A 26,376-nucleotide genomic window follows, 5' to 3' on the forward strand; every position below is an offset into this window, starting at 1 on the left:
GATGGTACCATTATTCTGCAATTTGACAGTAGATGTTTTTAGTATTGTAATCCAGGAACTAGAATTTCATGTCCTCTTGAAGGAAACGGCAAGGCTTAAATTAAACATCACTACTGTTGGAATGTATTTTTATTGAGGCTGAGGTTACAGAAACCCTCAGGAACTTCAGATTCACAGAACAGCATGGGGTATTCAATACACAAGATCACTTCCAGTTTTGTGTGTACAGCAAACTAAATTCTTAATTGTTATAATACAGGAAACTGAATAGAGGTAGGGTGTGGAGAGAGTGAAAACCTGACTGTGGCTTGAAGCAACCTCCTGTCACTCATCTTGGTCTGAGCAGGGGGTTGGATAAGATGATCTCCAGAGGTCACTTCCAATGTCTGCTGTTTTGTGGTAGCTATCTGATGCAGCTGTGCCAGAGGAATGTACACAGAATTGACAAAGTAAGAAAATCAGACCCCAGGCTTGCTCAGGGTATGTTCAGGGTATGATACGTAGGCTCAAGTGCTCTTTCACCCTTCCTTTTCACTCCTTTTTATGGCTGCACTAGCTCTTAAAATATATGTTGTGAGCTGTTTTGGAATGCTTCCCACGCCCCCTCTGAACCACCGTGGTTGATTCTGGTGGATGAGTGTAAATGAAGAGACAGGAATGAAAGGGGGTGGGAGTGCTCTGTTTGGTGGCAGTGCAGTTTTAGCTTGGCATCAGTCAGAACAGAAAAACATGTGGAGTTCAGTCCCTAGTTGGTTGGATGCTTTGGGGAAAAGGTGGCTGGTAGCTGTGCAGCATGTGTGGGAAGGGAAGAGGGGGGGTTGCATTTAATTTGTGCAGAACACTGGAAGAGAAGAGAGGTGATTCTTGCAGGAGTAATGTAGAGTATAACAGGTATAACAGGAAAAACTTATGCTTTCAGAAACACTGCAAATACCGCTTTAAAGACTTAGTGTGTGGCAAAGATTCCTCTTCAGTGTGTTTCGTGTGAATATTCTTGGCAATCTGAACTATATAAAGGTGATGGTAGTGCAGGGGAAGGATGAGGATTGAATTCTCCTGTTGGTAGCAGGGTATCTCTAATACTTTGAGAGCTCACTTGATTTATGCTAGTTTTACCCATAGTTTTCAAAGGACACTTGGATGCACTGGGTAATTTATATTGACTGTGGTGATGACATGGATGTGCTGATAAGTTCATGGACTTGCTGTTGTGGCACAGTATAGCTTGATTTGTCTGTATTCACTATGTAGCTGGAAGTCCTCGGAGTAGGAGTGTGGGGGATGTTCTGTGGAAACTGTTTAAGAAAAAGCAGCCTTCTGCCTTAATCTTCTCTTAATACAGAATAATGAAAGGGAGGAAGTGCACAAGGAAGCTTGATAATATCTCATGGGTGAGTGAGTAGATGACTATTTCCACCTGCTGCCCCTTTTTTAAGCCTCGTGCAATGCATGATTTGTTGATGTCTGTGTGCAAGTCAACATGAAGAGGTTGATTTTCACAGGTGCAAATTGATTGAAAGGAATAATTTTAGTATAGATTTCTGCTTCCTGCTGTTTTCTGCTTTCACAGAGATAGTAAGGACAAAAAGAGGATTCTTCTGGTGTGTTTGCAGGTTCTGACAGGAGACTTCCAAACTTAATACCTGGGAGGCACGTGTTGCTAAAGCGGGATGTTTTTCATTTGCATCTGTTAATATGTCAGGCGAAAGCTAACTTCCTTGTTCTGGAGAGTAATGAAAGCAGGGGCTTCAGGGTGTTCATTTGTGAGGTGTGCATTTTATTTTGTAGTTGTTGAAGGAAAAGGACCAGTTCAGGGAACTGCTGTCATTCTGAGCTTAGTTGAGCCAGTGGTATTTCTGTGGAAACTTCTCTGGATAGTCTTAATGTGCTCTGCACACTCATTTCCATGCAGGCAGATAATTTTAACCAGGACAAAAGCAGTACAGCTCTTAAGTTTCCAAGTTTTAAGAAAAAGGATTCCCATACAGGAGTTAATGGCTAAATGGTAACCAGTTAGTTACAAATTATTCAAATTATTATATACTGCTCCGTACTTTCATGTGTTGGGGAGAGGGAACTAGTAAGATGAGGCTGTTGGCTTTCCATGAACTGCCGTGACTTTTGTCTCCGTTTTTATTATTTCTCCATTTGTTTCAGTGCCTAAAGGAAATCTAGGACATGTGAAGTACAGGCACTGGAGCCTGAAGTTTCTTCTTGTCTCTGGGTTTTAAAAATTATGAATGTTTGGCTCTCTGCATTCCTGCAGCACACACTTAATTCTAGAGTTTTTCTCATAACTAAGATTGAGATACAATATTGGCATTGGAAAAATGCCTCAGATTAGTCTATGAATGAGAGGAACCCCTTTACACCTATAAGCCTGATTTACTTTATTTCCAGTAAGTGGTAGTGGAGGGAGGCACCTTAAGTGGCCTAACTTGACTGTGGTGGGCTTGGTGCCAGAGCAGTGAGGTGTGCTGCTGCAGCAGGTTGAAGGCCCATCCTTCTGCTCCTTGCCTCTGGAACTGCCCCTGGGACCTCACCTGGTTAGAAATGAATCTCTTTTCTCAGGTGGGTTCCCTTCATCACTTGTACCTGACACCCTCTCACCTTGTCTCTGCATATTTCCCTTTTCTGTGATGTTTTTGAAGAATTGAAGTTGACAGGTAGAGTGGACGTGTGAGAACTGGACTTGCACAACACAATGACTTAATATATAGAAATTATTTATTTAAACAGCTATGAACTGAAACAATATGTCAGTCATTCAGGTTGCTGTTTACTATTAGCATAATCTACATTTTTGTCTTCTAATGTACACTAACTCTTAATGCATTCTTAATGAAACAGTTCACTTAATTTGTGCTTTTTTTTCTTCACTTTTCTCCATTGAAAGTGTAGCTACCAAGGGAAAGATACATCAGAGATGCAGAAGCATATGTAAGTGCTTTGATGTGTCCTATTGTTTTGGATACATTACGTTCTTTCCTTCTAGAGGAAGTGATTCACAATGATTCACAATCAAAGTAAGGAAAATTGAAGTCAGAAACGGGGTGCATATTTTCAAATGAGAGCTAATCTGTTCCCATAGTTTACTAAGATTTTGTCAATCCTCTGGTATGAGGAGGTCTTAAACCAGAATATTTTTAGAGACAGTCTGGCTCAATAGCAGATTACTGAGCTCCGTGTTGGAGTATCTGGGTGAAACTAGCCAGCGTTACACGTGAGGCCAGACTAGATGCTTACAGTAACTCTGGACTTTGAGCTGTACTTATGTTCATAGGTCACTGTCAAATAATGGTTTCTTCGCTGCTCAAATACTAAAGGAGCATCTGCATCTTCTGGAGACCATCTCTTCAAGTGTGCTGGGATTCCAAAACTGTCTGGCTTAACTGGGCATTAAATCCTTTGAAAAATATGCATCTCTCCAATCTTATACAGGATGGTTTTGTTTCTGTGCTCTAGAGTTGAAACTTTGTTGTCATTCCTTCTGACAAATAGTTACAAAATAATTAAAACAGTATTTCATGCTTGGTAACCAGATTTTGTTTCCTTTGTCCTGAACAGAAAAAAAAAATAAATTAATGACTACTTCAATTAACATTTTGATGTAGATTCAAAGGTGTCCATACTGTTCTGATCGCCATTGTCATTTCGGCTTATCAGTGCTTGCTATAGCATATCTGAGCTTGAAGTGAGTGGTGGCAAGTGGATTTGGGTGAGACATCCTAAGATTGGTGAAACTTCCTGATGCCTTCAAGTATCCACTGGTGCCTCAAACACTTTAAAAAGGAGTCTTCAACTTTGGAGAATTAATTAGCCCTTTGAGGCAAATCTTGTGTGGTATAACCAAAAGGATGAAAGAGCATGTTGTTGTTTTAATTTCCTAAAGTTAATCACATAATGGGAAGAACTCAATCAAGCTTGTGCCTGGCTGCTTAGCAAAGAAGTCTACTGCTGAATGATGAGCAGCTTGTGAGGGATTACTGTGTTCATGGAGCAGAAGAACATCAGTGATGATTTGTCTTGAGGTCTCTGCCAAAGATGCACCTAGCAGGAATCCTTGAAGTTGTTGAAAGCAGATAGGCTAAATGTGATATGAGCACTTCAGTTCTTCCAGAGTCTGTTCTCCATTTGACTGCTTCAATATCTTGCTGGAGCTGCAGAAGTAGAGTGGTCTGGGGGTTAGCTGCATATAAGTTTGATTTTGCTTTTGTGCTAATTTGCTGGCTTGGAAGGGTATGCTGTGCATTATTAAACTCAGTTCTTATTTAACGTTGCTGTGGTGGTGACATAAGAAATAAGGGAAGGAAATAAGCACGGGTTTTGTAAAAGATAAGGAATAAAGTGAAGGAGTGGGGCAAGGAAGCCAATGCCAAGCAAAAAGAGGGGAACATATGTCTGAAATAATAAAAACTGAATATACTGGCTATGGAGCGGCTGCTCTTGCCCTCCCTGAAAAGAGTGTTGATGCATGCTGAAGTTGTAAGTTCAAAGTGAGCACTACGAAGTTCCCTTCCCAGTGCAAATATGAAGAGACTGGAACCACTTTCAGAACAGTGGCTCTAATTAAGGCTTATGCTTTTGTCCCAAAAACATATTGGCTTGATTGTTTGGTCACTTATTACTACTATAACTGTGGTTACTGGGCAGATAAACTGTGTACTTGGAACCTAAATTACTGCCTGCACCATGGTGGTACCTGACTGCTGGATAGGAAGCATAGAAATTTACTGGTACAAATAGTGCAGATTTTGATACGAGGGTAGGGAAGGGGAAGAAAGCTTCATAGTGGTAGTAGACTGTGTATAGAGTGTTTCGTCAATGAGGACAAAAATCATCAATGGTGTAATCAACTGAGAAAGGGCCAGCAGTTAAATCATTTACTGTTGTCCAACAGAACTTATTTTTTGTTAGTTCTATTTCCTCATAATTTGCAGCATGGATTAGTGAGATGTAGAAGGTGAAATATGTCTTAAAACATGTATTCAAGATCAGATTGTATGAGCAGTAAGAAGCAGGGCCTTTCCACTTTCATTAAATATCTTTGGCAAGGTGTTGGAGAATTGGCTTGCTCTTGACTTTGTGTAGAGGGAAACTAAAGTAAATGCTTTATCTGTTATTTCAGTCTGTCCCATTGAACATACAGGGATAATAGAATCCAGGCTTTATATATGGGCTAACATAGATTTAAACTAATAAAATTTTCAGTTTAGTCTACTGTGGAGTTGCATAGAGATGATAGATGAGCCAAACTTCATGATTTACTTGCTATAGATTTGTTTGAAGCTTGTATAAATCAGTAACATTCTGGAAACTATTGCTCATTGTGTCTGTAGGCTACACTTAATTGTTTCCGAAGTATGTGTATTTGGGGGCATGGAGCTAAACAATTACTTTGGGAATAACTCTTTAATAGGTTGGGGCAAGGGGATCAATGTGTCAGTACTAAAGCATTTGGTTATAAACTGTGCCTCTATAATGTGGCTGTACCAGGTGGCTTCTCTCATGGAGAATCCTGGTTACATTGAAGTACTGCATGACTGTAGTGGCTTAGTTTTGTGTTTGTGGAGCAGAAGTTATACTTACCTCACTGAGATGGCCTGTAGATTAATATTGTGTAGGTTTATCACACACTTACTGGTGTGACAGTCTTTCCAGTTTCGTTCCTGTTCTAGTAAGTGCTTACGAGACTTGCAACTTGTTTTTGGGATGCTTATTTGAGTGGTGCATCTAGAATTGTTGTAAAGAAGATTATTTTAAAAAAATCCCAACCCTCACAAAACTGTGTACAGCAAACCTGAGGCTTCTGGAATTGGCACATTCTGACTGAAGAAATACCATTATGGATAAATTATCAGCTTGCTTTTGAAGGTAATCACTAGAGTAACTTCTTTAATTACTTCCAAGTGAAGGGTGTAATCTTCTGAGTGGGAGATCTCTCCCATAGCATCATGAAGATTTCAGCTGGGGGCTTTCTCTATCCTGGATGTCCAAAAAAGGATGTTTCTATAGGGCAGACTGGATGGGGTAGTTTGCCCTGTCTGGTTTCCAATACCTTTGAAAAAAATGGTGAGCCGTAAGGCAGGGAAGCGAAGTTTCTTGTCAGTGCTGTGGTTTCTTTCTGGGGTGGTTGTTTGTGTAATTAAGTGATTTAAAAAATAACTGCGTGAGTAGGGACTTGTCTGGGTTGTGATACAGTTGGTGACCAACTGTAGCCATATAAAAGTACTCCTACTACATCCATTGTAGATAGACACTTCTGCTTGGGGTAAAGACTGATTTAAAAGAAAATTGGATCCCCATACACAGAGGAATATATTTGGGGACGGGGTGGGGGGGAGGGGAAGGAAGGGAGAAGGTATATGAAACCTATTGTTCAGAGGGAACTCAAAGAAAAAGTACTCCAGGCTGCCAGCAAAAACTCTGCAGCCTTAAAAAAAAGGCAGAACTGATTTGAGTGGAAAATCCTTACTGACTCTTTTTTTCTCTTAATTTTACAGCTGATTGCAATGCCATTCTTAAAGCTCTACAGCCCATTTTTCAGGAGCAGGGAATGACAGAAACAGTTCATAACTGGGAAGACCATGGTTATTTAGCAACCTACATCACAAAAAATGGCAGGTGAGTGAATTTTCTTTTCCTTCCTATAGATTAAATCTCTGTCCTCTCTTAAAAATATTTATTTCTTCCTGTACTGGATCTCCTTCTGGGGTGCAGGCAGGTCAAACTTTTTTACCAGCATTGTGTATAAAGTGACTGAAAGCAGAATACTGTTGATAATGTTGTTTATGTCATCTTGCAGTCTGGATATCAGAACAGTTGAATTGGGCAGTCTGGGCTGCATTGATACAGTAACATTCTATGGTGTCTTGGTCTCAGAGCCAGTCCTTCCAGATGCGGGGTGGCTCAAGTCAGTTATATGTAATTCTTAGGGCAACTGAATGTGTCTGTGTTCAAGTCTAACTTGAGCGTGTGAATGATGAAAAATTTGTCTTGTATGTGCTTTTAAACACTTTATAATGCACTTTAACTTCTCAAGCAGCTACTGAAGTAACTAACAACATGTCAAAGGTGGTTGGTGTCGTTAGTGACACTCACATAAGCAGAATCTACTGGGATAAACTGGTGAGCAAAACCACATTCACTTTAATTACTGAAGCTGCTTTACAGTGTCAGGGTTAGTTAATTACTGTATATGTTTATCTGACCTATTTATTAGTAAAAACTTCATTTGTTTCCAGTTATTCAACTGCTTGTTCTTGACACTTATTGTGTATGTTGCTGCTCTTGTTTTTGTGTAAATACCTACTTCAGTGTTCTACAGGACTGGAGTTAAGCCTTAATTGGTTGGCTCTCTTCTCCTGATTGATTTGTTAAGCAACTCAGTTGGCTGCACACCTAACATGAGAATTACCTAAGGATTCTTCAGTTACATCAGTGCACTCTCTCTCACTATATAGAGAGAAAACTGATACATCTAAGCAGGAAAATCAGATCCTAGGTAAAGGTGTTGCCTGCTGGAATTCATGTCTCTGTATGTTCACTGTGTATGAACATATTTGTATATACAGCTCTATATGTATTTTATATATATAAAAGTGGTGTAGACAAATTACACTGGTAATCTTAGGGCCTGACTTAGGATTAGACTCACGCCAACTAACTTGTTACTGTATGTTTGTATCTTTGCTACTCATGCTCTGTGAAGTTCTTAGTGTATTTCAGTCAGCTTTTCAAAGGTTACACTGGCTGCTTCTGATAAAAATTATTTGTTTTTTATACTTGTCTCTCGTTTTTGTAAAGATAAATGGGGAGAATAGAATGCGGTTTCCTGAAAGCTGCTTGTAGTAGATGAACTTCAGTAATTGCTGAGCACTTGTTCTGATTCTAAATGAGTTCTTTCCTGTGTATGTTACTGCTGTTGGTCTTCTGCTTTCCAGCAGCATGACATCTTGAATCATCTAGCTTCTCACTATGCTGCTAAATGCAATTTAGGCTTTTGCACCAGCATTCTTGCTGTTGTGAGAAGATGATGGGGGAGGTGGGCCTAGTGGCCTTCCTGCAGGGAAAGAAGGGAGGGTGTGTTAAGTTGGGTCTTGGTTCTAGATGCCTCTTGCCACTGTTTCTTATGCTAAGCAAGGGCAATCGCTTGAACACCTGTACTGCTGCAGACCTCCAGCTTGCTTCCTGGATTTCTTTTTAGGGGTACATCAACAGCTTGTCAGCTGGCAGGGTCCTGGGCTGGCTTGTTCCAGAGACCTCTCCCAAAAGGCAGTGCTGGTGAGGCTGCATGGTTTGGGCTGCTTCTGCTGTCAAGCAGTTGTAGCAAGTAATCAAGTAGCCTTACTTTTCTTACATATAACCCTCATGTCGTGCTTCAGGGCATGCAATTCATATGGTCAGCCTGATGTAAAATACTTCCCTGGTGACTGCAGCAGAGCCCTCCTGTTGCTTTGGATGCTTTGATATGGCAGTTGGTGGGTTGAGGGAGAAATGTCAGTCTTGAGACTACAGGATTGGGGCTAAATGGTGTAATCATGGAGGTGGCCTACCTGTTCTCAGGGGAGCTCAGCTCCTTGAGCCCTCCACACTGAGTGCAACCTGTCTAGGCAAGTATTGGTTCTCATCTGGTTAATAGCATCATATGCTAGGTATCTTAGACTAGTGCTATTCATCTCCTCAACTCAGTGAGAAATATGATAGAGAATATTGAGTTTCAGGAAAAAATGTGGACTTAAAGATGCTCTAAATACTGAGGTGGCCACAAGACATGAATGGGCTTTCTACTACTGCAGCACCATTTTCGCCTTTCCTGATTAGCACAGGCTTATTGACTTGCTCTGTCATTCTCCATTTGACATGGTTTTTTTGACATGTAGGAGTCTCCCATTCTCCCTGTAAATAGGCACGTGTTGCAACCTTGCCTTTCCTTGTTCCCCCATGTGTACTGCACTTCACTGTATCACTAATCCAACTATGGATCATCTCCCCAACAAAAATGTGGTTAACTGTCAAAAAGCTTTAGCTGAGCTTAGTTTTAATATCAAATTACTGTTGAAAGCTTAATATTAAATTGTGTACAAGTGTTGTCAGTTCAAAATTATGTTTGATAATGAGACTTAACCCTTATGAAATAAGACTTCAGAGTTCTGATACAACAGGGATCTGGGAGTAGTTGGGATTCTAAGAGAAGCTATCCAGGAGAGCATCCTAAGCATAATTAGGAATTGCAGTTTGCGATGGAGCCTCAAAATGGAAGAATGAAAAACAAGCATGCATGGAAGAGCTGAATAATAAGAGGCGATCATTCACTCTGCAAATGGCTGGCTCTTTTCTGGTGCAGTGCTAAATGTCGATTAATAAAGAATGGTTATTGGTTTCTCTTAGTATATTCATTGCTGTTGGAACTCCAGAGCATACTGGATTTATTTCCCTGCAAATTACTCTCTTTGCTGGTCAAATTACTGTTGAAGTGGTGGAGTTACTCTTCTCTGTGTATGTAGCCAGGCCCATTGAAAAAAACACCTAATTGGGGAACAGTAGCATGTGCAGGAGAACTTTGTGAATTTTGGGACCTTAGCAGTTTTGTTTTCTTGAGTTTTAAGATCATTTAAAGAAACGGCATGTACTCTTTTTTTTTTTTAAGGCAACCTTAAACAGGACATTTCTGTTAATGTCAGTTGATGGCTTTTCAGTTAACTGAAACAAATGAGGGTATAAACACTTAAAAACCAATAGATTGGACAGTTAGAAAACCCTACAAAACAGAAAAGAACACTTAATGAGTAGTAAGAATGGACTGGTGAACATATAGAGGATTCTGTGAGCCTGCACATGCAAGCACATTTTTAAGCAGTCAAAGATGACTGAGCCATTGCAAGACAAAGATGTGCAGCTGATACAACAAGCTGGGTACTAATCCCAGAAAAAAATGTTTGAGATGAGATAGGAATATATTGCTAAACAGTGTCTACAATCCAAAGTCTGCAAGAGATAATGGAGACCTGTAGCCTGCAGGGTGTCCCGTGTTACAGATTGCTGAATTGTGGGCAGTGCTGTTGACAAAACTGTCTATGACAAAGATACCGTGTGAACAGCCCTGCGGAGGGCTGTGGTTGTTAAACGAATTGGAGCTGATTTGGGGATTAAGCTGTGCTTTCCTGTTGTCATTACCAATGCAACAGATCCCTGTTTTCCTTTGTCTGAAGTTAAGCAAGCAAAAGTCACATGTGGCAACTCTACCTGGTCCATTTATTTTGTGATTGACTCTGACAAAGGACCTAATTGAGGGAAGTTCAGCTGAAAACATTTACTAATGGGGTTGTCAACACAAGGCTATAGAGCAGGGCAGGAAATGGCTCACTTGAGCCACTGAAGTATCTGTCTGTAATGATGGGGATGGATGCACTTGTCTCTGCTTTTCCAGCCCCCCTTGCTCAAACGCTGAATAGGGGAACAGTAGCACATGCAAGAGAGGAACTCCCATCTCTGAGTTTTGGGGCCTCAGGAGTCTTCTTTCTTCACCTGAGTGTTTTCAGATCATTCCCAGAATGTTTTCAGGGTCACTTTTATCAGCGTGCTTTATTCGACTGTCACTTATTCTAGTTTAGGCTGGACAGTTTAAAAAAAAAAGTGTTAGGAATGTGAAGTCTTTATCTCATTTAATGTACAGAGTCATAGGGCCCAGTATATTTTCACAGATTAAAAGAAGTTCTTAAATATTGGTTAAGGAGAAAATATTAAAGCTGATCTTTGGAAGCTGTTGGTTTTTTTTTTCCAACTACTGCTATATTCTGATAGTATCACTGAGTTTGGTTTTTTTTTTTTTCAACTACTGCTATATTCTGATAGTATCACTGCTTGTGAGCAAGTCCTCTTCTGTTATATAGTGTGTACACTTAGCAGTGGTTTTTCTTGAACTTTGTGCATCCACATTCCCTCTTCATGAAACTTAAGACTCACAGTAGAAGACTATCTTGTAGAAAAGCTATGACCTCCCCTATACACACAAACCACTTTTTAGCTTCTGTTCTGTGTTTGAATTCCTGTTTAAAGAAATGTAATCCTACTGGCATTTGACTTCACTGTTCACAACAGTGCAAGATTTACCCAGTTGAAGTAGGTTTATATGTCACTGAGATGATAATGGATATGTTAACACCATGAAGGAAGTGGTGAGTAGTTTTATTTTTTTTCTTTATTGTATTGTGGTTTAACCCCAGCCAGCAGCTAGGACTATGCAACCTCTTGTTCACCCACCCCCAAAAAGGGTAAGGAGAAAAGGAGGGGAAAGGGAAAAGACAGTTGAATAGAACAATAATGGAGAAGGAAAATAACAATGGTAAAAGAATATACAAGACACTAGTAGAACAATAATGAAGGAGAATAACAATGGTAAAAGAATATACAAGACACAAATCGGTTCTGCTTCCTGGTGAATTGGTTGCCCAGCCTGACCTGAGCAGATATAGCCAATTTCTACCCTCTGCCAAGCCCCACTTCCATAGACCTAATGCTTGGTATGTTACTGAATATTCCATTGGCCATTTAGTTTTCCACCCTCTGCCAAGCCCCACGTACATACCAAGCATTAGGTCTATGGTACTGAATATTCCATTGGCCATTTAGTTTTCCTGTCTATGCTCCTTCTTGGCTTCTATATTACCAAGTCCTCTGTAATATAAACATCCCTTAGCAATGACTAAAACTATATGCTTTGTTGATATTCCTTTCATACCAAATTTGAAAGCACAGTATGCACTTGAAAGAAACCAGGATACTTGCTAACCATTCTATATGCTAGTCAGCATATTTTAAAGGAGCGGGATGAACGTTCCTCAGCTCTTTGTTTCAGGCTAAAATGTTGTAGTTTTTTCATGGAGTTACCCAGAGAGCAAAAATGGGCTGAAAAATAGCAAGCAGTTGCTAGGAATCAGCAGCAGGTTAAAACAATGAAAGCTACCACAGTTCTAATTTCCTTATTTTCTAAAAAGAGAATAGGAGTAATAGTATAGTGAAAAACTGGCTGCTTATTTCCTTAATGTTCCTAAAGTACTCAGTAATTAAAATGAAAAGTATTTAAAAAAAAAAGAATATGTTTTATTGAAGCAAGGTCATGATGATTTCTTCTATTTATTTTCATTTAAAAAAAAGAATGTTTTATTGAAACAAGGTCATGATGATTTCTTCTATTTATTTTGAGATTTCCCAGTGTAAGCAAGTTTTAATTTCAAGGTGATGCTTTTACTGGCAAGCTATTTTTCAAATACTTGAACTACTCCATCTATTCTGTAGTGATTCAAAGTTAGTCTGTCAGCAGATAAAAGCTTTGGCAGGTGAAGAGGGGTTTGTAGGTAGCTCTCTGTCTATCCAGTTCTATTCCCTGGGTGTGGTGGTGGGGGAAGTAATTTCTCAAACAAACACTTGAGAATGTATTTTCTTACTCCTCAGTACAAGTAACTAAGCTAGGATATACATTTTGGCTTAGCATGTGTTGATCTCCCTGCTTCTGGGTTGGTTTTTTTTTTTTTTTAAATAAAGATACTGCTCATCCAGTGCTTCTGGTTGTGTTTTTTTTTAAATAAAGATACTGCTCATCCAAAATCTCTCTTGGTTTCAGTTACTTTTTTTTTTATTTGTGCAATAGGGATTTATTTCTTAACATCTGGTGTTCCCTGTTGTTCGGGTGGGAAGATGCAGCTCTTGATGCAAGATGCAGCCCTCAATAGAATTGTTTCTGTAGTTGAGACTCATTTGCATGCGAGCACATGAAGCTTGAGTACTGCTCTGGAAGACCGGGCAGGTATGCAGGTGCAGCAACAAGTGGGGCCTTGTTACAGTGGGGGCCACTTCTCATGTGCAGATATTCTTACCTAATGTGAAGGAGAGGATCATTCCTGCCTGAGCCTTTTTCTCATTGTTTTTGTGAAAGTCCATGCAAGCACACAGCAAAGGTGCGGCAGGTGTTTTATTTTGAAAACAAGAATTAAATTTTTTGTTAAGACAACATGCAAGAGAGGAGACTTCTGAAGAAAACTTCATTTTTTTTTTTACAGGTTTTTTCTCTCATTTGGATTGTAAAGTAGTCTTTGCTATATTTTCATAGGTAGAAAATGGAAGCTGTATTATCATGGTCTTTTAAAGACCTCCCTCAGAAAATATAAGAGCTGCTGCTAAAAACCCACATCCATACATTCTACAAGCACACAAGTGTAAAGTAACAACAGCCAGCATTACCTTTGCTCTCTACTGATTGAAGCTAGTGAAGTCTTTTGTGGGTTCAGCCTTGGCCTTCTGCTGTTGCCTTAATGCTCCTCATCTGGTTGCCTTTCTGGATGTACACTTGTACTGTTTGCGGTGTGTTTAAATCTTTACAAGCATTTTAACTCTTCTGGGTGTTAATTTCTAACCAAGTAACTTTTAACCAAGTGACTTGTAACCAGGGTATAACCAGCCTGGATGTTTATCAGCTTCTTTCAGAATTTTGAATTTCATTCAGAGTTGTTTACCATAAATTAGCTGAGATCATCAGCCAGGTGCTAAAAACTTGAGTTTTTGCCCCACTACACTGCTCTAGTATGGTCGCTGCCTTTCATCTCCTTCCACAGGTGTTAGGACCCTACTATTTCAGCAGAGGTAACAATTTGACGAAATGTATGATGGCTCTGCAGTGTTACTGTCTTCTGTAGTCTAATGTTATCACATAATTTCTGATAAGTGTGAAGTTGGGTGGTCGTGCTCTTCAGAGCAACCTTCCTCTGTGCCTCTCTTCGTCTCTCGCCCAAAAAAAGACCCCAAAGCAAAGGCAGTAACATCACATACTTCATGCAGTCCCAGGGGAAGCGTAGACAATGTCAGCTGTCAAATCTCATGACAGCGATGTGATTCTTGTAGGAAAGGGATTTAAAAGGGAACTGAAGTCATGGGATGATAAATCACTTGCTTATTTTTTGTAAACAGCCACCCCACCCCTGGACTATGGGAGTAAACTGATGAGAAGTTTTTCTAACAGTGCAGATATCTCTGGCGCTGTGCCAGCCTTCAGAGAGCTTGGTAACTGCTGTCTCATGAACTGCAGACGCTGGTTTCTGTCTGTCCTGCCGCAGCTCTTAGGGCCTGGAGCCAGGTCCATTGACTTCACCAGAAACGTCCCTTTTCGCTGTGAATGGTTGTGTCCAAAACCTGCTGGAGTGACCAGTGCTTCCACCTAGAGGGCTTCTGCTCTTTGTTTTTCTCTCCTTTTTTTAAAATAAATAAAAAAAAAATCTCCTGGAGTCGTGCTGTTTGTCCTTACGCTTCTGCCTGACTGTTTTTCCCTCTCCTGTTGGGCACATGACGAAGTAAGGGCCATGGGGAGTACAGCCGTTTCTGGTTGCTAATCAAAAACACTTGTCAGGAGGACACCTAGTGGACAATCGCTGAGGTGTAGGGAGGGTCACTGCAGACTGTGACAATCTGCAGGTAGCTGGGAGGGGGAAGCACTGTGTGCAGGTGCGTGTTGTGTAGAAACATCTTTCTTCTTGAAGGCAAGACCCGTGCATAAAGGCTTCAGGAGAGCCTGACACTGCCCAGGCTAGTCTCTTGAAGAGAAGTGGGTGACTATCTGGTTTTCTGTCAACTGTAAACACAGCACAGCTACAGATCACTGCTGTCCAAAGCTAGTGAGGGTGTTTTTATTCTTTAATCACTTCAGCACATTTCCCGATTTGATCATTTTGCAGTTACCAAAATTTATAATCTTCAGATAATACAGAGTATGCAGGATTTTCCCTCTGACTGCAGCTAAGGGTGTCTGCTGGCCAAAGTTCTCACCACCATGGGAGGGGTGGTGTTCATATTGAGGTGGACAGTTTAGGAAAGGAGCTCTGAAGGGGACAAAAAGAGGTGGGGGTTGTGGGGAGATGGGAGGTCACCTCAACTTTTTGTCTCGACAACAGTTGGTTTGTGTTTTGCGTTTGAGGCCTAGTGGGCTGTTAAGAGCAGACAAGCAGAGAAGGGGGCATTCAGAGAACTGTGCACAGCTTTACCTGGGGTTTCTCTGTGCTGTCCTAATGAATTTATGTCTCCGAACATTCTTCTTTCTTTCCTCAGCTGTTCCTGTTCCCATCCCTTTCTCTGCCCCCTTCTTTCACTGGATGTTTCACCGTCCTTCCTTTACGTAATTCCCTTGTAGCCTTGTTTCTTTTTGTCTTGTCCTCTCTCCACTATGGAAAGATAGCCTCTGCTACTCTGTTTTCTTGTGTCCTTCTCCATCCTCCTAATCTTTTGTTTGTTGCAAATTCTTAAAGGTCCTTTATTTGTCCACTAAACACTTAGTATGGTGCAGCCTTGCTCTTTGGTCCTTAAACGCTCCTGTAATAAATACAGTATTCAGTAAGAGTTTTGTCCGTCTTGCATCTGTATTCATCAATGAGAATTTGCTATTTTAATTTCTTTTACAGTCAAAGCCGTGGTTTGCTCCAGGACACTTAACTGTCTCTCGCTCACAAATTTTTATTCAGCTTTGAATGTGCATGCTGTCTCTGTGAATAGTTGCTATAAAGTTTATAAAAAGGAACAACAACAAAACAAAAAATCCAACCCCAAGAAGTGATAAGGGAAATAGAGGGGCAGGAAAGTATCCAGTTGTTTTCTTGAGGCTTGATTTCAATTAAAAAACAAAACCAACACAACACACCTGGTCAAGCTAGCCTTGTACTTCCTACTAGCCTCAGCTCTTTAAGTATTTTCCCCTTGTACCTTAGCTGTTCTGGTTTGAACACCCTGCTGCACTGCCTTGCTCCCTGCTGATTTTTAGTTAAGTAGTGCCTGGCATACTCTTGCAACTTCCTGTTTGCTGATTACTAGCAGAGGAAGACAGAAGCTGGCACTGGCAACACAGAATCATAGAATTCTATAGAAAAAGTTACAGACAGCTGGAAAAATAAATATGTGTTTTCAATTTAACTTGTTTCAGATTTTCTTTCCTCGCTCACTCTGATTTTTGATAATAAAATCGTTATCACTGTCTCTCTCTTTATTTTGTAGTTTTGCCAATTTGAGAATTCACCCTCATGGATTAGTGTTGGTGGATCTGCAGAGCTTCAATGATCATACAAAAGGAAGAGAGGAAGTTGATCAGGTATGAATGATGCTTATTTTATTGGGCTTATTAAACTGCATGGGGAGCTCCTTTTCAGGTCTGTCAAAATATATCTCAGTGAAAGATTTTTAAATATCAAAGTTAGTTTAAACCTGAATGCTTGCATATGAGGAGTAGTAACACCTAACGTAGCTGCATACACATATGAGTGCGTGTGCACACACACATTCTTTCTCTTTGGCATGTCCTGGGCCTTGTGTTCTTTACTATAAAAGCTGTAAAGACATAGTAGCCTTGGTTAGGGTTCAGGTCTCAGGGCAGTGAGGGAAAAGTGATGTTCAACCTGCAACCTGGTGTATTAGTGCATGACTTTTTTCTGTCTCTAACCTGAGAGATGGGGAGCCTCTATACTCAAATTTCTTCCCCACAAAGAAAAATAATTTCATCTTTCCTGATACGAAAGCTCTGGAAATTGGATATTGCAGGGGAATAGGCCACTGCTTTGGTAATGAAACCTTACAGGGTTCTTGTGTTCCCTCTTTGGCTGTGCCTGAAAGGTTTGGCTACGTTACCCTGGAGGACAGATAAATGCAGTGATGACAGCTGCTATAATATGCACATTCTTGCTAATAACAAAGCTAAAATGACCAGCTAGTTACTTATAGGCTTCTAATGTTACATTTCAAAGCCTTTCAGTGCAGGTGCTACTTTTTATTGCCTTCCAAGTAGCCTAATTTTTACATTGAGTGATCACCTCTAAATTCCACCTCTTTTGTTTGCTATTTTTTCCAGCTTCTAAACAAAGTAGAAGAAAGAATGAAAGAATTGTTTCATGGTAATATAAAAAGGGTGAAACGGTAAGTTCTTACATCTGCTTCTGTATGTGGCTTCTCTGCATAGTTGCTAAAGATAATAAGCAAATGATGTTTTGCTGTACTGTGATGAATAGCCAGGAGTATGAATTTATGCACGTGGGGTTTTTCCCCTGATATTTTAAAATTGTTTTATTGCAGAATTGAAGGTACCACAAGGTTTGTCATTTTGTTAAGCTTCATCTTCAGTATTGTTACTTTGTGCAAGGATTAGTTCTTTTAATTTGCTGCAAATGATTGCAGGACATGGTGGGAGAAATGCAACTTTGGAAGCAGGAGCAGACTGCTCTGGAAGAGCTGGGGAGCCAAGGGTGGCAGGGGGATAGGTCAGGGCATGAACCATACCCTCTGGGCCACATCCCACTGGTTATTTGAAAAGTGGCATTACACCTTGAATATTATTTTTTGTGTTGAACAGTTATATGTAAAACACAGAGAGGTAGTTATCTTGCTTTACTTTGTCCTGATAAAGCCTCACCTGGCACACAGTGTACAAGTATAGATAATCTTGTGTAAGTGGGGGAAAAGCTTTCTCTTTGAGGATATTTTAATACTGAAATATGATATTGGGAGTTTGTGGAAGCCCTATGATAAGAACTTTTAAAAATGGATCAGCAAAAATCTGCCTGAAGTGATCTAGATTTATTCAGTTGCCTTCGTATAAGAAGATGAACTTTCTAGAATGGTGGATCTGGCGTGGATCTTGTCACACACCCTTCAACTTTTTTTTTTTTTTTTCGATTTGCTTTGCATCCTGCTGGTGTTAGCTGCACACACGCAGCTCCAGAGGGTTGGACTAGATAATCTCCAAAGGTCCCTTCCAATCCCATGTGAATCTGAGATTTTTTTAATGCTGCTGGGAAATTTGTTTCTGCCTTTTTTTGTCCTGAGGTAGTGAATAGAGGCTCTTCCTCTCACCATGTGCTGCCATCTTGTGCTCACTGAGAGTAGAAAGTATTTCTGAAGTGTTTATTGAGAATTTAGAATTTAGTGCATTTAGAAGAAGCTTGTCCATGTCTGGTCTTCTGCTACGCTCTCCTGGGGGAAAAAAAAAAAAGTCTTAATTAGAGATAGATTCTTAATTAGAGATAGATTCACATGCACATTGTGTAGAAGTTGTCATAAAGAGAAACCATATATATTTCACCTGTGTCTTAGCAAGTTATGTATTATTAACACATGGCTGATATATTTCTTATATCTGTTGAGTGTTACATCTTGCAAGTTTTCTTAGATCCCTCTTGGAAGTATAATTCTTTATTATGGTGAATCCACAGGATGTTTAGAAGGAATTTAAAAAAAACAAACCCCACACATTCTCAAATGTTTTGTAATCTTTTTTTTTCCTCATTATTTCTTTCTAGATTGCCAGCCATTTTGAGAGGGGGTGTCATCGATAGATACTGGGGAATTTTAAAAAAACAAAAACCACACATTCTCAAATGTTTTGTAATCTTTTTTTTTCCTCATTATTTCTTTCTAGATTGCCAGCCATTTTGAGAGGGGGTGTCATCGATAGATACTGGCCCACAGCTGATGGGCGCCTGGTGGAGTATGACATAGATGAAGTTGTTTATGATGAAGATTCACCTTTTCAGAATATTAAAATTCTGCATTCAAAACAGTTTGGGAATATTCTTATCCTCAGTGGGGATGTTAGTAAGTATCTTGAGGATCCTTTGTGTGAAATAGAAAACACCACTTGCTAGAATTTTGCTATGGCACAGTTTTAGTAAGGGTCATGGTTCTGATGCTGGAAGCTACAAATATGCATGTACTCATATATCTGTTCCTGTGTATAAAGTATTTTAATCAGAAAGGCTGGTCAATGTAAAATCTAGAGTACGAACACCAATTTCTTATTTTTCCAAAGTTGTTGTCTTAGCTGTGGAAGGTGGCACAGGAGAATAGAAGTCAGAGTCTTCCCTAGCAGAGCTTATTCTAGCCCTTTCTTTTGTATGAGCTTTTACCTGTTTCTTGTAAGTACAACCTCTTAAGGGCTTCTCTTTGACAGTAAAACATGCTACTTTGTCAGTCTTCAAAACGCAGTGTAATTCTAAAGAAATAATAAGAATTAGGAGCTGATGTGTGCGTGTGTGTGGATAATCCTGCTGCTCCCTTGAGTTCTCTTAAGGTAGAGATACAGGCCAGCTGTACCTTAACCCATTTAGCTTCTTTGTTGGTGAGCATCTTTTGACTCTGTCATCTTCAAAATGCTCAGTTGACCTCTTACATTGAGTGACCCAGGCTTTATGGGAGGGTCTTGTCTGGTACTCTGTGCCTGCTGATCTTTTGTATTTTTGGAAGTGAACTTGGGAGAAGATGGGATACTGTTCATTTAAGCTGGACAAGAATGCCTTTTGCTAGAAAATGTAGGCATCAAGGAGTGTGCTTTGTAAATCTCTCAGTAATTATGCTGAAAAGTACTGACTGGGGTAAATGAGGGATGTTGTTGTCTAGGGATAGAATACCTAATTTTGGTCTAATGGCAGAGTAATTAAGAATTTTACTATAGCTTTTTGAAATCACCAGAAATACCTCTAACCATTCAGTTAGCTTTCTGCAACTGTCAGGGGGACTTCTGTGCAGGTGGCAGCTGAAAAGTGTTGTTATTGAATTCATTAGCAAGGTATTTTCTAATTCAGAATTGTATTTGAAATCACTGAATTAGGTATTCAACACTTCTAGCCAGAATTTTTCATCAGTTTCATATGGATGTGAGGTTTTGTTTGAATGTTGTCACAATGTGCCTCATATAAAGGAAAGTATGCCATTACTTTTTTACCTCCATGGGATTTTAAAATATTGCTTTGTGTCATTTTGTTATTGTGCACTTAGAAGCAGAGAGCTGATTGCCAGGCAGAATGATAGAATGTGCCATGGTGTGCTGCTGCACAAAACCGTGCCCTTCTAGATCAGGTCTGTTATTACAGCTTAGAAATGTTACTGCCTGCTTTGAACCTAATGGCGAACAAGTCAGCAGAAGGCACACTTCAGGGCCCTTCAGCAGTTAGGTATCAATGGTCATACTTAGCTTCTGTCCAGGCATCCACTGGGGTGCATCTAGGTTGCTCTTTTTGGTTGGGATCCAGAGCGTGCTTTCAAAAACCTCCTGATTTGTCTCTTGCAACGCTAGTCTGAGGTAAAAACCCACTGAAGTATCAAGTGTGGACATAAGTCCTAAGTGCTAACTGTTTTGCACTACAACTTGGTTTCTCTTGGCTCATGGTACTTGGTAATGCTGAGGTAGCCATTGCTGGGTTTGCATTGAGAACTAGAGAAATCCTATATGGGATTCTGAAGAGCACCTCATTAGCTTTGGTAAATCACCAACCTCCTGTTACCTGGACTGTCTCTAAAAGCTAGCTTCTTTCTGTACATGCTCTTGCTTTGGTCTGTATTATACCACCTTTGCATTAATACCAATTAGTGAGAGGAATTAAAGATGTAATGTTTCTATCCAACTCTTTCTCTTCCTTCCATTCAGATCTGGCAGAGAGTGACCTGGCATATACTCAAGCCATAATGGGCAGCGGAAAGGAAGACTACACGGGGAAAGAAGTGCTAATCCTAGGAGGTGGTGATGGAGGTATACTATATGAGATAGTCAAACTGAAGCCAAAGATGGTTACTATGGTAGAGATATCCTTTGACAAATGACATATGTTTCAACATTTTTCAGCCTGTGTTTTCTGCTGATGTCTCAGCATTGAGCACAGTTAACTGTCAGGTTCTGATTAGTGTGAAGTGATAGGGTCTAAAATGAAAATTTCTTTTTGTCAGCTTAGGGAGACCCCGTGGCTACATATTTGTGCATCATTCTGTAGCGTGTACTTTCAAGTTCCAAATCCATACTGTCACTCTGGAGTAGCCATTTACATAGATCTGGAAAGGAACGCTTCTGTTGTGAGACTGATTTTCTCCGATAACAGATGACAGGTCTGTCAAGTCTGCAGTTTGGGCTGAGTTCTGCCTTCTTGAGTTCTCCTGTTTTTGTAAAGAAAATAAACAGAAGCAAAAATTTAGGAGCAACAATAGGAATGTTAAGACTTGGTGAATTGTGTTGGTGGCAGAATGACCAACTCTTATCCTGTCTTAAAAATACTGATACAAATCAAGTTTTCAACATTCTCTAGTTCAAATAGTTTGTAATGTAAATCATTGTTTGCCATATGAAATGTTGATCATCCTAGGCTTTGGGATTCCCTTGCTAGAAACGAAAAATAATTGTTTTAAAAATGTGGATTATAGTCTTAACCTAGTTTAGCTTTATAGGGTTTTTAAATACACCAGCCTATTGTTCAGGTTTTCAGCTTTCACAGTAATGGTAACCTAAGGTACGAGAAATACTGTTTTGAAACAAAAATAAGCACTTCCTAAACCTCTGGCTGGATCTGGAGGCAAACACATAAGGTTGGTTATTGCAATATGTATACCAAGATACACATTTTACTGTTCCTTTGTGAATGTCACCTTTTTGAGAATTTCTTTCTAAAGAAATAGAAACTACTACCTGTGTTATTTCTGGAATGTAAAATGCCTTAACCAGCTTCAAACATTGACCAAATGGTGATCGACGGGTGTAAAAAGTACATGCGTAAAACATGTGGAGATGTCTTAGACAATCTGAAAGGAGAGTGCTATCAGGTAATTCTTTGTTTTTTTCTTTCATTGCAATTAATATTTCAAATACAGCCATCCTTACCTGGAAGAGTGCTATGGCAACATTTTGGGGAAAAGTCTCCTGATTTTTTCTTAATTTTGGGAAAGGCTTTTTCCTTTTTTATGACACTTGTAAATTTTAATAGCTAGCAGTGGGATTTGTGTTGGAAGTATACATTAAAGTCAAAATATTTTAACTCACCATCTTAGAACTCTTTTAAAAATAATTATATGTAGCTTTTAAGCAATGTGAGCTAGTATATTAAAAATTAAATAAAAATAAAAAATTAATGCATCCTTGCAGTTAAGGTCTTTACATGCTGCATCTGACAGAGCTTACAAACTAGCCCAGGCGTAATCTGACATCTTCACTAGAAATCTTTCTGTTTTCATTACTCTTCCTTAAGGCTCTCACGGGTGCTAGGTTACAGGTGTGAGCTAAAAAAAGCATGCAAAAAATGAACAGAAGAATCACATGCTACTTTGCATGAGTCAGTGGCCCTTCATACAAATATCTTATTTCACTTGTATGTGGGAGGACTGCTAGCTCTTGTTACCGTTTGGTGGTCACCCAGCAGTCAATGACAGAGCTGGGAAATTCAGTCCTGCAGTGCTCGTGTTTTCATTGTCATAATTTCTACAACTGTTTCTCCTTCTTATATGATGTAAGAAGTTGAAAATGGAGTCTAAAATCAAACACATATTTAATTTTGTACTTTCCCCCTCCTCTGAATTCCTACATTTGTTCCTTTTACCTGATCAGTTTTAGGGTATTTTGAGGACTAGCTACAGTTTTTAATTCTTACAGGTTCTAATTGAAGACTGTATTCCCGTACTGAAGAGGTATGCCAAAGAAGGAAGGATGTTTGATTATGTAATTAATGATCTGACGGCTGTTCCAATCTCCACATCTCCAGAAGAAGGTTAATCTTCTAATTTATTTTCCTAAACTTCTGAGGATTTTCCACTTTTTTGCCCCTCTGCTGCATAATAGTTGGCAGTTTGCAACAAAAATTACTTTGATTCTTGCCTTTTTAATAGAAATCTGAGAGGAAAGGAATGGTGGCAACACATCTGTTCTTCTTGACTGTTGGCAAATGAAATTTAGCAAGTGCCTAGGACTTTCTTAAACTGTGCTCTTATTCCAAAATAATTTGAACTCATGTAATTCTTGAGAAAGTATTCAGGGAGTGCACAGTCCAGTAAGTTTTTCCTCACTGTATAATTTCTTGGAAACATCTAGAAAATTACTGTGAAGAAAAACAAAGATACTTCCCATTATCATTACCATTGTATATGGGTTGTGTGGACTTTTTTACTGTTGTTTTTTTTTTTAGTGAACAAGCCAGTAACGTGCTGTTATGTTTTTAAATCATATTCTGTATGCAGATTCCACGTGGGAATTTTTGCGGTTGATTCTTGACCTCTCAATGAAAGTCCTGAAACAAGATGGAAAATACTTCACACAGGTACGATATCTGGGTGTGAAAAAGTATTGCTGTATATGTATTGCAATCTGCATTTTTCAGGTTATTAAAAAAAAAAGGAAGGAGCTAAAACCAAAACAACCAACTAAAAATCTACTAGAATCATAGAATAACAGGTTGGAAGGGACCTCAAGGATCATCTATCTAGTCTAACCTTTGTTGGCAAAAGTACAGTCTAGACAAGATGGCCCAGCACTCTGTACAGCTGAATCTTCAGTGTCCAATGTTGGGGAATCCACCACTTCCCAGGAGACACTGTTCTGATGACTGATTGTTTTCATTGTGAAAAATTTTCCTCTTGTGTCTATTCAAAGTCTCCCCAGGAGTAACTTGTACCTGTGACCCCATGTCTTTTCCATGTGACTCCTTGTAAAAAAGGAATCTCCATCTACTTTGTAGTCACCCTTTATATAGTGGAACATGGTGATAAGGTCTCCCCTGAGGAGACACTGTTCTGATGACTGATTGTTTTCATTGTGAAAAATTTTCCTCTTGTGTCTATTCAAAGTCTCCCCAGGAGTAACTTGTACCTGTGACCCCATGTCTTTTCCATGTGACTCCTTGTAAAAAGGGAATCTCCATCTACTTTGTAACCACCCTTTAAATAGTGGAACATGGTGATAAGTTCAAAGTCTCCCCAGGAGTAACTTGTACCTGTGACCCCATGTCTTTTCCATGTGACTCCTTGTAAAAAGGGAATCTCCATCTACTTTGTAACCACCCTTTAAATAGTGGAACATGGTGATAAGGTCTCCCCTGAGCCGCCTTTTCTCAAGGCTTACTGGCAAGCTGGTTTTCTCCTTTTAGCGACACCTTAGAGATTTTTGCATGAAATTTGGGCTTTGCTAACTGACTTGTCTTTTTTCATTATTTCAGCTGAATTGGTAGCGTTTATATCTTTGAATTTAAAAGCATAATTTCAAGAATCAGCTAGGCATATTACAGAATATTTTAGCTGTAAGCAATTACTGGAAAAGCAGATGTACTTTATAAACAGATACATGGTTTTTAAGCTAATGTAGAGTGTAAGACATGAAAATTTGTCATCCATAAAGGTGTAAGAATTTGACAGAGGTGCAATGGGATGAGAAAATTAGTCATTTGGGAGCAAATGTGCTCTCTTTGCTTGCTATCCACTCCTAAGCCAAGTCACTGGTTTGGCTTCTGCAGAATGGATTTTGAAGATTTGAATATGTTTGTTACAATGCTTGGCATTTTGTGAAGTATTTTATGTAGTCATAAGTAAGATTTTGTCCTTGTGTATGAAGCTTTTAAGGCAAGTCTTTAAAAATAAGTAATTTAAGCTTAGTATACTTGCTATAGTATAGTCGTCTCATGGATAATATAATTGTAGTATAGCTTTCATCTGAAGATACTTTCTGGATATAATCCTGAATTCAGAATGCCACAAAGCTGCGTACAAAAACATGACAAGACCCAGCCAAGGGCTCAGTAAAGTACAAGTCTGAAGTTTATTTCTTTTGTCATGTCCGTAACTTAATTAGTCTTCTGATGTGTGGAGCATCTACCTACAGCATTTTGAAATAATACTGTTAAGATCTGAAATAATCTAGCTAAAATTACACATTTGGTCTCCATTCCTATCAGCATAGGGTGTAAAGGTACAGCAAGGTATATAAAGGTACAGGTTTATAAAGAAATGCAAAACTCATAGAATGAGGTTTTTGGCAACTTTAATGTGGTGCTTTATTTTAAAATGCTGTGGTTGTATGGGCAAGATAAATTATCTTGTGGTTGAAATGTGAAATAAGGATTGTATCACACTGTGATTTTTAATGGCTTTTCGATTCTGTTAATAGTGGAAATATTTATGACATCTGAAAGAACACTGTATCTTTTGGACAGAGCAAGCATTTATGTTGCAGTTGTCATACTTGTAACATACACAGTGGGACTAGCCCACTTTATTAGAATGTATGTAAAATGTATGTCTGAGGACAGGTATCTGTCATATCTGTCAAATTCTGAGAAGAAGCTTGTGCTGAAAGCTGGAGTGATGACTGTGCTGCAGCCATGGTAATTTAAGCTTAGTATACTTGCTACAGTATAGTCGTCTCATGGATAATATAATTGTAGTATAGCTTTCATCTGAAGATACTTTCTGGATATAATCCTGAATTCAGAATGCCACAAAGCCGTGTACAAAAGCATGACAAGAGCCAGCAGAGGGCTGAGTAAAGTACAAGTCTGAGGTTTTATTTCGTTTATCATGCCCAAACTTAACTAGTCTTCTGATGTGTGGAGCATCTACCTACAGCATTTTGAAATAATACTGTTAAGATCTGAAATAATCTAGCTAAAATTACACATTTGGACTCCATTCCTATCAGCATAGGGTTTCTAAGGTGTCTAAAGGTACAGTTTTATAAAGAAATGCAAAACTCATAGAATGATCTCCATTCCTATCAGCATAGGGTGTAAAGGTACAGCAAGGTATATAAAGGTACAGGTTTATAAAGAAATGCAAAACTCATAGAATGAGGTTTTTGGCAACTTTAATGTGGTGCTTTATTTTAAAATGCTGTGGTTGTATGGGCAAGATAAATCATCTTGTGGTTGAAATGTGAAATAAGGACTGTATCACACTGTGATTTTTAATGGCTTTTCGATTCTGTTAATAGTGGAAATATTTATGACATCTTGATATTGAAAGAACACTGTATCTTTTGGACAGAGCAAGTATTTGTGTTGCAGTTGTCATACTTGTAACATACACAGTGGGACTAGCCCACTTTATTAGAATGTATGTAAAATGTATGTCTGAGGACAGGTATCTGTCAAATATCTGTCAAATTCTGAGAAGAAGCTTGTGCTGAAAGCTGGAGTGATGACTGTGCTGCAGCCAGGGTATGGGGGGTGGTTTTGTGTCAGCTGAAACCAACAGAGATCAAGACTAGTGCCATCCTGCTGTCTGTCCTGTCCTGATGGAAGCAGATAACTCAGCTCTCCAGCATCTCTGCTTGCCCAAGAAGAAAGGGCAGCCTTACTGAACTAGCCCTGGTGGGTTTAAGCCATTGTGAAACTGTGCAGTGCAAGTTTCACAGTCCCCAGGCAAGAAGGTGGCAGGATGAGAAAGAAACAAAATTGAAGTGGCTTGAACTTGGGCTTGTGGCTGACTGACAACCAGTGAAATGGCTAGAGTATAGAAGCAGTGTATTCTGGCAACTTAGTCTTCCTGAGGGTGTTGAAAAAAGGAAAATTAATATTGAGGCAAACAGCTATCAGAGCTTTTGATGTATCTGCTGATATG

General features: G+C 39.4%; 1 protein-coding gene across 1 annotated transcript in view; it reads left to right on the forward strand.

The window, feature by feature from the left end:
• The first annotated feature begins 6,496 nt into the window (after positions 1-6,496).
• The window catches only part of SMS (spermine synthase), a 36,018-nt gene continuing 16,138 nt past the window's right edge, over positions 6,497-26,376 (forward strand). The window contains exons 1-8 of the mRNA XM_014960386.1: positions 6,497-6,624; positions 16,030-16,123; positions 16,877-16,941; positions 18,440-18,615; positions 20,444-20,598; positions 21,514-21,603; positions 22,427-22,541; positions 23,008-23,087. Coding sequence (XP_014815872.1) covers positions 6,557-6,624; positions 16,030-16,123; positions 16,877-16,941; positions 18,440-18,615; positions 20,444-20,598; positions 21,514-21,603; positions 22,427-22,541; positions 23,008-23,087 — 843 coding nt within the window. The 5' untranslated portion in view covers positions 6,497-6,556. The remainder of the gene's footprint in view (positions 6,625-16,029; positions 16,124-16,876; positions 16,942-18,439; positions 18,616-20,443; positions 20,599-21,513; positions 21,604-22,426; positions 22,542-23,007; positions 23,088-26,376) is intronic.

This window comes from Calidris pugnax, unplaced genomic scaffold (assembly GCF_001431845.1).
Source record: "Calidris pugnax isolate Ruff unplaced genomic scaffold, ASM143184v1 scaffold188, whole genome shotgun sequence".
In the NCBI taxonomy this organism is placed as follows: Eukaryota; Metazoa; Chordata; class Aves; order Charadriiformes; family Scolopacidae; genus Calidris; species Calidris pugnax.